At 37.8% G+C, this 14,659-nt stretch overlaps 1 protein-coding gene across 3 annotated transcripts in view; it reads left to right on the top strand.

Annotated features, from left to right (window-relative positions):
- Positions 1–1,130: 1,130 nt before the first annotated feature.
- Positions 1,131–14,659, top strand: part of DDX60 (DExD/H-box helicase 60) — a 115,619-nt gene continuing 102,090 nt past the window's right edge. The window contains exons 1-7 of one of the 3 annotated variants that reach the window (XM_040470970.1): positions 1,131–1,505; positions 8,660–8,781; positions 9,597–9,706; positions 9,839–9,908; positions 10,818–11,007; positions 12,072–12,413; positions 14,418–14,534. In XM_040470970.1, coding sequence (XP_040326904.1) covers positions 9,703–9,706; positions 9,839–9,908; positions 10,818–11,007; positions 12,072–12,413; positions 14,418–14,534 — 723 coding nt within the window. In that variant the 5' untranslated portion in view covers positions 1,131–1,505; positions 8,660–8,781; positions 9,597–9,702. The remainder of the gene's footprint in view (positions 1,506–8,659; positions 8,782–9,596; positions 9,707–9,838; positions 9,909–10,817; positions 11,008–12,071; positions 12,414–14,417; positions 14,535–14,659) is intronic. The other 2 variants (XM_040470962.1, XM_040470979.1) reach the window with 2 other exon arrangements.

The following is a 14,659-nucleotide window of genomic DNA, read 5'->3' on the forward strand; positions in this document are numbered from 1 at the left end:
AAGAGAAAAGAAGCTCTTTGGAAAAGAGAGATGGGTTAGATATCTGTCAAGCATTTGAGAGAGAGAGAGAGAGAGAGAGAGAGAGAGAGAGAGAGAGAAGTAAATGGATCATGGACTAAACAAGCACAAGCATTGTTTAGATTTCTCAATGATTAGATCATCATCGGTGATCTTTGACAGGGCAGGTTCAGAGCACATCTGGCCTAAAAGAGCCAGAGGATTTGGAAGAGGGGGAAGAAGTGTTGTAGACAATGAGTGGACCCATCAGGTTATTCTGCATAATTCCACAACTCAAAATCCTTAATTCTGCAAAGTACCTTTTGCCAGAGAAGTTAACATGTTCATGGGTCGCAGGATTTAGAACACTGATTTCTTGACAGGAGGAAGGAGAGGATTATCATTATTAGAGATGTTAGAGAAAGACAGATATGAATATAATAGAACTTTAGGCCAGTCATGTGTCAAGTTCCAAATTTTTAAGTTTCCTTCCTCAGTTTCGTCATCACAAATTTGTAAATAAGTGAATGAATGAATGGGTGCCTGATGGATGTGAGCAATGTCCAGTCTCTCCGTCCCTACCTTTTTCTTTAACAACTTGACTCTTCAATTTATGACAAGAAAATATGTCACGCACTGCTCTGTTTTCTGTGGGACAGTGTCTGCCCATCTGTTCTTTACCTGCCTTGCAGACAAAGCAGCTGTGGCTCTCCATTGTGGCTAATATTAACCAAATCCACTGTCACCTCCACTTGCCTCTTCCTAGAATTCGAGTATATTTGCACATGAATCCAAGCACATTAAGAGATTAGAAGGAAAGAGAGGCTAGGGTTAAAACCCAAATTGACAATAGTTTCTGCCACGACGGGCAGACATTTAGTGAAAATAACAAGAAGGCAGAAGTAAAAAGCGAGCGGGCTGCGCTTTCAATTTGATTTTTTAATGGTGTTTCTTGGCTCCACATATAGTTTGCACAGAGCAGTCATCATTATCTTCTCCTACTAGAACTCCACGTTCAGGTGTTCCTTCCCACTGTTTTTGTTTTTGAATCAAAGGGGAGCAGCAAGACCCACGGTGGAACTTCAGATTCCACAGTGTTCTACTTGATCTATTTCTAAACTCTGCCCCTCCTTGATTTTTATCTCCCAGCTGTCCCAGATCTCTCGGCCTCACTCCCCTCTGCTTCCTGTCCGAATTCCGAAGCCCAGGTTACCGTTTCTGCTATGTCTTAAGGTCCCCACTGAAGGGAAGGATGTTCAGACTCACTCTTCTGAAACCCGTCGGACCTATTTCGCGATAAAGGAAAACGAAACTCAAACGTGCCCGATGTGAGAAACGAAACCAAAACTTCCTTTCCGGGTACAAAAGACTGGCCGAGGCGGCTCGGCAGGTCAGAAGCCCAGGTTCAGGCGCCCCCTCGAGTTGCCACTCAGGGCTCCGCGCTCTGAGCCCCTGTCGGTCGCTTCCTTCCCTGCAGGTGCCCGTCAGCTGCTCCACCGACGCAACAGGTCCGGTGCGGACGCCGGGGTGGAGGTTGGCGGGAGCAACGGGAGGTGCTCCGGGGAGCGAACCGGGGTGGGGGGGGGGGGGGGCGGCGGGGGAGCGGGCTCCAAGGCGACCGCGGTCACTGCAGGGAGAAACCCGGAGTGGAGATATCGCTCGCAGTTCCAGCTCTCTGGTCCAGGCGGGAGGTGGCCCGGGAGCGGCTGCGGACGCGCCCCGCTGCGCGCCCCCCCGAAAATGGTGGCGGACGGGTCTCCCGTTGGCGCCGGGAGGCAAGGCGTGGGGAGAGGCAGAGGAAAGGGACGCAGGTGGGGAGCGCGGGGTCTGGAATCCGAAGGAGAGGGGCGAGCGTTCAGGCTTTTAAGGGGACCTCTTCAAAGAAAGAATGCTGGGATCTGGGGCCTTAGGGAAACTAAGCGAGGTCAGATCTGAGCGTAACCAATATGACCTAGACATCGGTAGCGGCAGGCAGCTAGCATCCCCACCCCACGCACAATCGGGGCGCAACTACAAACTTGCAGAATCAGAATCTGCGTTCGAATAACTTACAGGCGATTCCTACCTACCCCTACATTTCAGTGGCTTCATGCAATAATCATTTATTTCTTATATAACAGTTAAAAGAATGTAAAAATGGTCAAAGGGCATGTATTTGTTTTCTATTGCTGCATGACAAATTACCGCAAATTTGGGAAGTTTAGTCAATAAAAATGTATTATTTTATAAATTTCCGTGAATCAGAAGTCTAGACACAGAGTAACTGAATGCTTTTACTCAGCCTCTCACCAGACTAAAATGAAGGTGCCTACTGGAGCTGCCATCTTGTCCAGGTTCTTTCCAGTTGTTGGAAGAATCCAATTCCTTGCAGGTGTGGGATTGTGAGGTTCCCTGTTTTCTTGTTGGCTGTTGGCTGTGGGTTATTCTCAGCCTTTAGATTCCACCCTCAGCTCCCGGCCAGGTGGTCCTCTCAAAGCATTGTGGCTTATGTCTTCAAAGCTATCAGGAGAATCTGTCTCCTGGAATGTTGGAGTCTTACCTAATGTGACCTAATCATGGGAGAGACTATCCCATTCAATCTTCCCGTCCTGCCCACACCCAAGGAGAGGATATTATACAGGGCAGTGCACCAAGGTGGCTGGAGTCTTGGAGGACATCTAGAATTCTGTCCATTGCTGGTCAGCTTTTCTCCAGTGTTTCAGGAAATTGACTCTTTCCATCAAGAGGTTCCATCATTCCCTGGGCCTTATTTTCTGAATTGGGCTGTCTCTAATAATGTATGATTTCTCTTTTTCCCATCCCTTCTCTTTTTTCTTTTAAAGATTGTTTAAATCAGAACCCAGATAAGGTTTTGGTACTACTGTGATTGGATAATATGTCTTTAGGCTTGTTGTAGTCTCTTTCATCCTCTTGTAATTTGTTAATAAATTGGAGTCCCTTCCCTTCCCTTCCCTTTTTTTTTTTTTTTTTTTTTTGGCCTTGTAGAGATTCTAATCTTCCTGGTATCATTTAACAGGTTCTTCTATCTTATAAATGTCTCGTTAATTAATTGTTGCTACTAGAGTTTTGATCAAATTCAGGTCAAAATTTTTGGTGGAGTATTTCTTTCTTTTTTTTTAATGTTTATTTTTGAGAGAGACAGAGACAGAGACAGAGAACTAGTGAGGGAGGGGCAGAGAGAGAGGGAGACACAGAATCCAAAGCAGGCTCCAGGCTCTGAGCTGTCAGCACAGAGCCAGATGTGGAGCTCGAACTCATGAACCAGGAGATCATGACCTGAGCCGAAGTCAGATGCTCAATTGACTGAGGCACCCAGGCTCGTCTTTGCTGGAATATTTCAACAGTGATGCACTTCTACATGGAAGTAGCTATTTGCCTGTATTTTTGTTGTTCTAGCACCTAAAAATAACAAGATCTATTAATTCACTAGAAGTTGTAATATAAGTATAAATGAAATATAAGTATAAATGAAATTTCCCCATTTATATTTATTTGGCAACACAGTGGTTCAGTACTTATATGAGAAAGGCAATTTAACTTCTTGATTCCAGAAGCCCTTAATTTTTGATATATTATCTTTAGATGCTCTCTCTGGACTTTCTGCGATGAAAAATGAGGAACTTAATATACACTCTTCTTTTTCCACTATTCATCCCTTTCTGAACTTTCCAATTTGGTTAATTATATTACTTTTATATTATAATGGTTTATCATAGTTTACAGTATTTTTGACTTTATTTTTAAAAATGTTTTATTTATTTTGAGAGAGAGAGAGAGAGGGAGAGAGAGAGAGCGGGCAAGGGGCAGAGAGAGAGGGAGAGAGAGAATTCTAAGCAGGCTTCCTGCTGTTAGTGCAGAGACCCACCAGGGCTCTATCCCACAAACTTGACCGGAGCCAAGATCAAGAGTTGGCCGCTTAAGCGACAGTCACCCAGGTGCCTGTTTATGACTTTAATTTTTGTGATTTGTTTCTGGTAGAGTAAAAAATGGGAAGTCAAGTAAACAAGTCACAAAATTATTTATTATGTTATTTATTGTAGAAGCAATCTATATGGTTGACTTGGAAATGTAGTTATCATTAAGACCATTGTTTGAAATAGATACTTTTCTAAATTCAGAGTATCATGGATCCTCCTATTTTTCTTTATAGCTTCCTTTAATTTTCCTGGATCATATGTAGTTATACTGTTTCTTGATTGTCCTTCTGCTTGATATCTACCCCCTAATTTTCTGAACTGTCTCTTTAAATAACATTATCATTCAGGCTAGGTGGTTGGTGACTTCTTAAATATCTAGTAATATTGTCTTTCTGCCCTCCTAATGGATTGAATGACTGGGTATGGAATTATAAGTTCAAAATATTTTCCCCTTGGAACTTTGAAAACATTATATTTTCTTTTACCAAAACATCCAATAACGCTCCTCATTTTATTCAGTTCTAACTCTGTGCCAGGTTCAATTTTAATCAATTAAAAAAATTTTTTTTTAATGTTTTTATTTATTCTTGAAGGAGAGAGAGAGAGACAGAGCATGAACAGGGGAGGAGCAGAGAGAGAGGGAGACACAGGATTCGAAGCAGGCTCCAGGGTGTAAGCCGTCAGCACAGAGCCCGATGCAGGGCTCGAACTCATAAACTGTGAGATCATGACCTGAGCCAAAGCCAGACGCTCAACCAACTGAGCCACCCAGGTGCTCCTTAATCAATTTCTATACATCAACTCATACATACATTGAAAACACAGCCAGAGGAGAGTAACATTATTGTCCCAGTTTTATAGATGAGTAAACTGAGACACAGAGAAAGTAAATACCTTGCCTAAGATTATAAAACTATGTTATGTTTCATTACTAGGATGAAAACCCACGTCTTCTGCTTAGAGTGCTCATGCCTTTAACTGTTTCACATATGCTTTCCCTGACTTCCATTTCTTCGTAGCACATCCCCATCTTTATTCTTGGAGCTCTGCAGTTTGAAGGAGCTATTGCTAGGTGTGTGTTTCTCTTCTGTCATTATGTTTTCTTAGTACTTGGAAAAACTTTTCAACCTAAAAATGTGTATTTTTTCTTTAACTCTGGCCCAGTATTATTGTATGACTTTAAATATTATATCTTTTATTATTTTTATCCCTACTCATTTTGGAATCTTATTTTTCTCCTTCTTGAATTAACATGGGATGAATTTAAAACTTTCAAATCTATTCTCTATATTTCTTAGTACTTTTTCTATTTTCCATCTCTTTGTTTTTTTCTTTTTCCTTTTTTTTTAATGTTTATTTATTTTTGAGAGAGAGAGACAGAGCTCAAGAGGGGGAGGGGAGAGAGAGAAGGAGATACAGAATCCGAAGCAGACTCCAGACTTTTTTTTTTAAAAGTTTTTAACGTTTTCTTTCTTTATTTATTTAATATGAAATTTATTGTCAAATTGGTTTCCATACAACACCCAGTGCTCATCCCAACAGGTGCCCTCCTCAATGCCCATCACACACTTTCCCCTCCCTCCCACCCCCATCAACCCTGTTTATTTTTTTAAATATATTTTTTTAATGTTTATTTATTTCTGAGACAGAAAGAGACAGAGCATGAGGGAGGGGAGTGGGAGAGGGGCAGAGAGAGAGAGGGGACACAGAATCCGAAGCAGGCTCCAGGCTCTGAGCTGTTAGCACAGAGCCCTACATGGGGCTCAAACTCACAGAGCGTGAGATCATGACCTGAGCCGAAACCAGACGCTCAACTGACTGAGCCACCCGGGCACCCCAAACCCTCAGTTTATTCTCAGTTTTTAAGAGTCTCCTATGGTTTGCCTCCCTTCCTCTCTTTCTTTTTTCCCCTTCTCCTCCCCCATGGTCTTCTGTTAAGTTTCTCAGGGTCCACATAAGAGTGAAAACATATAGTACCTGTCTCCCTGTATGACTTATTTCACTTAGCATAACACTGTCCATTTCCATCCATGTTGCTACAAAAGGCCATATATCATTCTTTCTCATTGCCAAGTAGTATTCCATTGTGTATATAAACCACAACTTCTTTATCTGTTCATCAGTTGATGGATGTTTAGGCTCTTTCCATAATTTGGCTATTGTTGAAAGTGCTGCTGTAAACATTGGGATACAAGTGCCCCTATGCATCATCACTCCTGTATCCCTTGGGTAAATTCCTAGCAGTGCTATTGCTGACTCCAGGCTTTGAGCTGTCAGCACAGAGCCTGTTTGTGGGGCTTGAAGTCACAAGCCATGAGATCACGACCTGAGCTGAAGTCAGACGCTTAACTGGCTGAGCCACGCAGGTGTCCCTCTTTGTTTTCTTCTCATGCCTTCTAAGGAATTTCCTGGATTTCCGATCTGTAACTTGAGATTTCATCATGTCCATTTTATTGCTCTGCATGTGACTTTTTTCCTGAAAGTATAAATTTTTTTGAGGATTTACTTTTGTTTTTTCTGTAGCAGCCTGTTATTATTGTATTAGATAATATTGTGATTATTTAGAATGCTAATTCAAACTTTTTAAAGGACTATTCTGGCCTTGAATCATGTTTATTCATCCAGCTTCTTCTTAATACCACCCCCCATGTCTGATAATTCAGATTTTTAAATATACATTTATTCAGTGGTTTTTGTGGTGGGTAGCAGGCTTTATTTTCCCTACCATGACTCTCCCTTAAATGAGAGAGAACTGGGCATAGTGATACAAATTCTATGTACATTTTGTGTAAGTTTGGCCTGAGTTCAGGATGAAGTTTCATAGGAAAAGTTTCCTATATGATATATGAGAGGAGGTAGGCAGGCAAGCTATGGAACCCCTTAATTATCAAATTGAGAAGGGTTTTATTCTCCCACCATGGCTTTTGTTGAAAAGTTGTAGTGTCCAATAGGCACACATATCTCATTAGTAATTGTTGTTATTTAATTTAAAACGATGTTATTTCTTTCTGTTTATGTGTATTTTATTTTCAAATGATTATGTTAGGACTTATTAATTTGTTTGGAGCTAACTCCTTCATAAATAAACTGTTAGGTATTTATTTTGTCCTAGGAGTACCATAAGAAAAATTCTTGAGACATTAAGAACTTCCGGGAACCTATGAATTACCTTATTTCATTCAATCTGACCCTGCCTTTTCTGGATCTATCCCTTCTGTAAGATACTTGGGGTTAATATTCTCCCGTTTACTCAGTTCTCATGGAATCATCTTTTATATTTGAACTTGGTACAATTTGGAGAACTGAAGTAAAACAGTATGGCTAATGTGCAGTTAGTAAGGTTGGGAATTGTATGAATTGGATGGCAGAGAGTTTTGGGGAAATTCTCTAAAATTCTTCCCTAGGCAAAAGCCCCTTATAATGTGAGCTATAGCTACTTTTCCTATTTCATTTCCAATCAAATCATTCTGTTTTATGCCATGTGGAAAAACCTGTGGAATCAAACTTGTCATGTGGTTTCACATCTCTGTGCATTAAACCAGTATTGTTTTGCTCTTTGAGATGTGATCCTCTGTATCTCTTAACCTTCTCTAAGATGCTTCCATAATTCTTTCTCATATTTTAAATGTGTCCTCAAAACCTCAGAACACAAGAGCCTGACTACTCCAGTTGATTGAAGAACTCTTTTAATTCTCTAATGGCTTTCTGTACCATTTCTGCTAGGTCACTAAGCACGTTACACTTTTTGATTTAATTCTCTTTAAACCCTTACCAGATTGTGTGGGGAGAGGACCATGTTTTATGCATATTTGCATATGTGGCAGCAAGTGCAATGCTTGGTAAGGAGTAGATGCTCTTTAGGTCTGATAAAAGGGGGAATAACTAGGTAAGCGAGAGACCATGCTTTTGCCTGTCTCCATTAAGTGTTTCTTAAACATTCCATTCCAGCCACAGTAATTTCTTTTTTCTTCAAGTTTACTCATTTTTTGCAGTCATGAACCTCCATGCATTGTTATTTTAATATTTATTATGTTTATTTATTTATTTATTTATTTTTTTATGTTTATTTATTTTTGAGACAGAGAGAGACAGAGCACGAGTGGGGGAGGGGCAGAGAGAGAGGGAGACACAGAATCCAAAGCAGGCTCCAGGCTCTGAGCTGTCAGCACAGAGCCCGACGCAGGGCTCTAACTTGGGAACGGCGAGATCATGACCTGAGCCGAAGCTGACACTCAACCGACTAAGCCACCCAGGCATCCCTAATATTTAATATCAATGTGTACCTCATCATTATATGTTCTTTAATGTCATATAATATGAGTATCTATCTATCTATCTATCCATCTATCTAATTTATCTATTATCTGTCTATCATCTATCTATCAAGTTCCACTGCCCTAACACACTATATGGCGTATTTGAAGAATGTCTCAATATTTGTTTTTTGTAACAGAATGCTCAAGTGCATTTTCTTCTGCCTCTTTGACAGTTCTTTCTCAATTACCTTTGCAGACTCTTCCTCTTCTCTGTTGGCATTTATTAAATATTAGTGATCTGCAAAACTGTATTTTCAGTCCTTTCTTCTTCTTTCATGATACTGTGTCTGTCTGTCTAAGCAGGTTCCTCTACCTCAGTGGCCTTATTTACAGTAATATTCAAGTTACTCACATATTCAGGTCTAGCCCAGATCTTGGGTTTGACCTCTAGACCTACATATTTAATTACTCACGTGACATGTCCTACAGTCTTGAACTCAAGTCAAACTCAGAGTGACCACAAATGAACTCATGATCCTTCCCTGAAATGTAGACTTGTTCCAAGGTTTCCTGGCCAGGGAATGGCCTCGTCCTCCATCCTGTTGCATCAGGTAGAATCTTAAAATCATCCTTGACAACCTTCACTCTTCCCTCTTCTCCATCCTTATCAGATCCATTACAAAATTATGTTAAACTAACCTTTCAAATATTTAATATCCATAGGGGCCCCAAACTACCATCAAACTGTGTTACATCAAACTACTCTCATTACCCTTCTGAACTGTGGTTTTCTCTCTGCTTTACTAACAGGAACTTTGATCCCATCTTATCTATTCTCTCTACTGCAGCCAGAGTAATCTTTCAAAATGTAAAGCCGCTCATAACACTACGTGCTTAAAGTCCGTCAGTGGATTTTAGGATGAAAACATGCCCTCAAAGGCTCTGCCTGCTCTCATATTTCTGTAACCCTCTAGTACAGCTAACTCTTTCCTCACTCTCTCCATTCCAACCTTGTTGACTTCTGTTCTGGATCTAGAACCACCCACGCTCATTCATGACACAAGACTTTTGTACATGGTATTTTCTGGTATTTTTTGTACACGGTCTTTTCTGCCTGGAATGCTACTCCCCCCATCCCTGTATTTAGTTAAATTTTGTTTCATCCTTCAGAAATCAACTCAAGCATTACTTCATTAGGATGCTTCCTCTATCCTCTTTGTCACAGTTTAAATTTTCCATTGTCCATATGATTATCTGATTAATATTTGTCTTTCCTGGTGGATTTTAAGCTCCATGAGAACTAACAGCATGTTGCTCTTTGTTCATATATTCCCATTGCCTGATGTTTTGCTTAACACACGGTAGTCATTTAATACTATTTGTTGATGGAATAAATGAATTTCTAATTTTTCTTCTTTCTTTGTAGGTCTGTCATTTTCATTAATAACTGCCACTTAGAGGTACCAAAGTAAAGGAAATTTGCTATATTTAATGTTTTCCAGTTCAGGTTCGAGGTCCAGAGAGCGGCAAGAATGGGTAATTTTCAATTTAAAATATTTATAAATTACAAAATAATGATTCTTTAAGCTACATGGATTTAATAGAATTAACATAACTTTATTGTTATTTTTTCTTTTTCAAATAATAAGTAAATAATTTATTTTTTAGGTTTAGAAGAACACATGATGTTTTTAGAAAAAATGTCACAGTTAATTATGAGTGCATTGCCAAAAGCCAAGTGAGTATTGTAATAAAGATTTCACTATGTGGAGTTCAAGACACAAAACAAATGAACATAGGGGAAAGGAGAGAAAAATAAGATAAAAGAGACAGGGAGGCAAAGAACAAGAGATTCTTAAATACAGAGAACAAACTGAGGGTTGCTGGTGGGGGGATAGGCTAAATGGAGGGATTAAGGCATTAATGGGCATTAAGGAGGGCACTTTTAGGAGCACCAGGTGTCCTATGTGAGAGATGAATCACGGGGTTCTACTTCTGAAACCAGTACTACACTGTATGTTAACTAACTTAAATATAAATAAATAAATTAAAAAAGAGGTGTACATTTGGATACCATATTTCCTGTATATCTATTTGACATGAAAGTAATGTGTATCTATCTCAGTATATATATTATAGTATATTATATACAATTATATATGCACATGCATATATAAATACATATATGATTGTTTAACATAGAACTTTGAGAGCTGTTTGATAGTGAATGGAAACAGTTTTGTCTTGCATTATTTGTACACAGCTATCAATGAACCTATTGTTTTATAAAGAAATAGTATTGATTAAACAGGAAGGAAATTTAACACAGGTCTATATTCAGAATAGAGGTGTTAAATTCCCGATTCCAATCCAGATTCTGCCATGTGGTTTTACATAATTTGCTCTGTCTCTTTGAGCCTCTTTTTCTATGTCTATAGAATGGGAATGATCCCACCTTCTTCCTATGAGGGATAGTCATACATATGGATATATTTGAAAAGTCTTAGCGTAGAGATGGACATAAAATAATTCCTTGGCAAATTCACCTACTGATGATAGTGATAATGGGAGAATAATGACAGTGCTACTGTCTTTTGGGGGCCTTATTTAATCAATATGTAATTTTTGTTTTAACTTTTCATTTTAGACATTCCAGTTTATTCAATGATTTTGTTGAATCTGAATTTTTTCTGATTGATGGCGATTCATTACTTGCTACATGCATATGTGAGGAATCATTAAAGCAGGGGCAGCAGCTCCACTTCTTTTATGTAATTGAATGCTATCTTATGGATCTTATCAGTAAAGGAGGACAATTTGCCATAGTTTTCTTCAAGGTAACATGTGATTTAAGACCTAAACTAAAATTCCCTACTATTTTATATTTTTTTCTTATTAACACGTTAAATACATCTATAAGAATTCATAGTTTAAAGGGAAGAACAGAAAAAATACCCATAGTCCCCGTATTAAGAAGTTACCACATTTAAGGTTATATTTTATTTGCAACCATTAAACTTTATATAAAGACACACACGCTCATGAAGGAGGATGAGCAGTCTCTACAGAAGCTCAGTTGGATTCAACTTTTCCAACTCGGAGAAGCGCTTCTGTTTTCAGAACTCTGTAGTCAGTTTCTTTGAGCCTGGAAAAATGTCAAACTCATTGATACTACTTCATTTATTCTTTGTTCCATAGTAAATACCCCTGAGGGAAGGTATTTGGTCTTCCTTTTCTGATTATGAATATAATTAATAAAATATTAACAGTATCAAATACAGAAGTATAACCACTATCACCCTTTCCTTATCCTATCCCTGAAGGTAACCAAGGTATTACCCTTAAGGGTTTTGGAATGTGTCTGTTCAGTCATTTTGCAGTCAACACTATTGTTAGATTTTTAAACATTGCTGACTTCTTGCAAGTGATGTTTTGAATACAGAGCCGGTATTCTAACCTAATGTTTCCAGTCCAGTTTACTGCACTAATTTTGATCTGTTGAGAAAAACCTCTGCTGCTTCAGGACAATCATACTAAATTGGGATAGTCCTCTCCAAGTGGTTCACCTCAGCTTCCTGTTCTGGATAATTTATATCCGCCATTTGCTTTTGCATATTTTTTCTCTCCTTTTTCTTTTTGAAGTGAAATTGGAGAGGAAAAGAATTAGACTACGAAGGGAAAGTATGATAAACCCTGAGCATTATGTGCTTGCTTAATGGGGACGCCTGTATTTAAATCCAAACTGTGATTTATGGCACGTATTTGTGAAATGACAGTCAAGGTCTGACTATAACGCAGAACAAAACTGTATCGGAACCTTTTCTTCTAATGACTTTAATGATACGTGTAAACCAACTAAATGGTAATTTCAAAAAAAATATACTTTATCCCATTCTTACAGGATGCTGAGTATGCATATCTCAGCTTCCCTGAACTTCTTCCTTTGAGAACTGCTTTCATTCTTCATCTTCAGTATAATACCACCATTGATGTTCAAACAGAATTTTCTGGATGCTTATCACAAGGATGGAAAAGTTTCTTAGAAGACAGTTACCCATATTACCTGATGGTTGCAGATGAAGGCCTGAACCATCTGCAAACGCACCTTTTCAACTTTTTAATTATTCAGTCTTGGTCAGTCAAGGTCAATGTTGTGCTTTCCTCAGGGCAAACATCCAATATTCTTCGACTTTATGCGTACCTTATGCCAAGCACGTGCACGAACCAAACTTTTTTCAAAGAGGTAATTGATATCTAAATATAAATTTCTTCTAGACTTTTACAGAATTTTCCAAGTTACTTGACTTTTATTTCTACCACTTCTATGGAAATTATCATAGGTTTCACAGAGAGGTATAGAAAATTAACGATAATGATAATACAAATGCAATCATATGTTCAGAACTTGTAATAACAACAATGATTGGTACTTCTCAAGAGTCATTTTTTAAATCTTGTCAACAGCTCTTTAGTTAGGTGTAAGTATGATCCGTGTTTTGCAGATGAGGAAATAGATACTTGAGTAAGTAATTTGCTCATTATCAATAGTAAATGAATAATAAAGCATGGATTGAAAAGGAGCAGTCTGACTTTAGCCCTTATGTGCGTAACTACTGTGTGGTATACTGCCTCCAAGTTAATGAAGGTCAGAAATGCACTCATTTGGAGGTAAAAACTCATGCCTCTGTTGCTAAGACATACTGGTGAAATACTTGTTAATACGGTAGTTTTAATGAGAAAACAATGGAGAAGGGTGATGAGGATGGGAAATAAGCAAAATGCTTATTTCATAATATTAAGGCATTAATAGAATTTTCAGAGTATTTAGATTTTAATCCTTTGCTTGATCTTGTTATTTTGCTGCATTGGTATATTTGACAATTACTACATTGAAATTTGGGGAGTTAAAAATACTAATTTTATAAATGAATCTAGTTTCTGGTTAATTTTCACTACTTATAGTAAATCCTCATATGGAGATATTAATTCTGTATTTCATCAAAATAATTTGTGAGTCAATTAACATTTTTTACTCTTTGACAATACTGTCATACTCCTTCTGGTATTTGGAAACATCCAGATGGTTGTCATGAAATCTGATAAGATAGTTTGTTTTGCTATAGTTAGAATCCCAGTCATTAAACTATTTCCAACTCTAGTTGCCTGCTGTGGGTAGGATCAGCCCTGAAGTTGATTTTTATATTGGGAAGAGGAACTGTAATCAATTGATCTCATTTCATTCTGTGAAAACAGTTTCTGAATCTGAGCTTGAAGAGTGCTCTACAAACATCCTTCCCAGTCCGTCCTTAAGAAGATTTTTTTAAAGGTCCCTGGCTGGATCAGCAGTTGGGTGACTGACTTCAGTTCAGGTCATGATCTCAAAACTCATGAGTTTGAGCCCCGCCGAGCTCTGTGCTGATAGCTCAGAGCCTGGAGCCTACTTCGGATTCTGTGTCTCCTTCTCTCTGTCCCTCCCCTGCTCGCACTCTGTCTCTCTCTCTCTCTCTCAAAAATAAATAAACATTAAAAAAATTGAAAAAGAAGATTTTTAAAAAAATTTTAGGTTTTATTTCTAGTATAATAATATGTTTCCTAGGTTAGTGAGTACTCATTTTAAAGAGGTTGTTTCACTTATCTATTTGAGGACTATATGAAATGCAAATAAAAATTCAGTGTAATAAGTGATGAATCACTGAATTCTGAAGCCAGTATTACACTGTATATTAACTAACTAAAATATAAATAATAAAAACAGTGTATGATGATAATGGCTGGATGATAGGTACCTGAGGGGAGATTATGCTATTGCTTATTTACATGTATGTTTGAAATTTTTCACAATAAAATATAATGTATTAAATGGGCGCACTTTTTTTTTTTTTGAGATGTTGGAAATGTTCTAAAATTAGATTATGGTGATGGTTACACAACTCTGTAACTTTACCAAAAGACATTGAATTGTCCCCTTTACATGAATTTTATGTTATGCTAATTATACTTTTTACAAAGTTTTTAAAAAAATAAAATGCACTAAGTTCCCAGACAAAAATTAATTCAGCAAAGACAACATAGTGCTGCTTGACAGGCTTTAAAAGTATTGTTGATGATCTGTAATTACATTAGTGTAATTTTTTTAACTTGGAAATATATTTTCACAATTATATCTTCAATATATGATTTTCTGTAGTTGGAAAGTGATTAGATATTTTATTTATGACAATTTATGTGACTTGCTTTTCTTTTACAGAATAAAAAGAAGATTGAGAATGCTTATAAAATCCTGATTAAACAATTGCAAGAATGTAGAATTTTAGCACTAGAATCTCTTTTTGGAAATTTAAAATGGAAACATATGATGGACGAGGTACTGAAACTTTTAAAAACTTTTTATTTGAACTAATTTTTTAGTTATAAAAAAAAGTTGCAAAAATAGTACTGAGTTCCCATAGACTTCTCACTCAGCTTTCCCTAATGTTAGCATCTTATGTA

Source organism: Herpailurus yagouaroundi, unplaced genomic scaffold (genome assembly GCF_014898765.1).
Source record: "Herpailurus yagouaroundi ecotype Mexico unplaced genomic scaffold, PumYag 28, whole genome shotgun sequence".
NCBI classification, from domain to species: domain Eukaryota; kingdom Metazoa; phylum Chordata; class Mammalia; order Carnivora; family Felidae; genus Herpailurus; species Herpailurus yagouaroundi.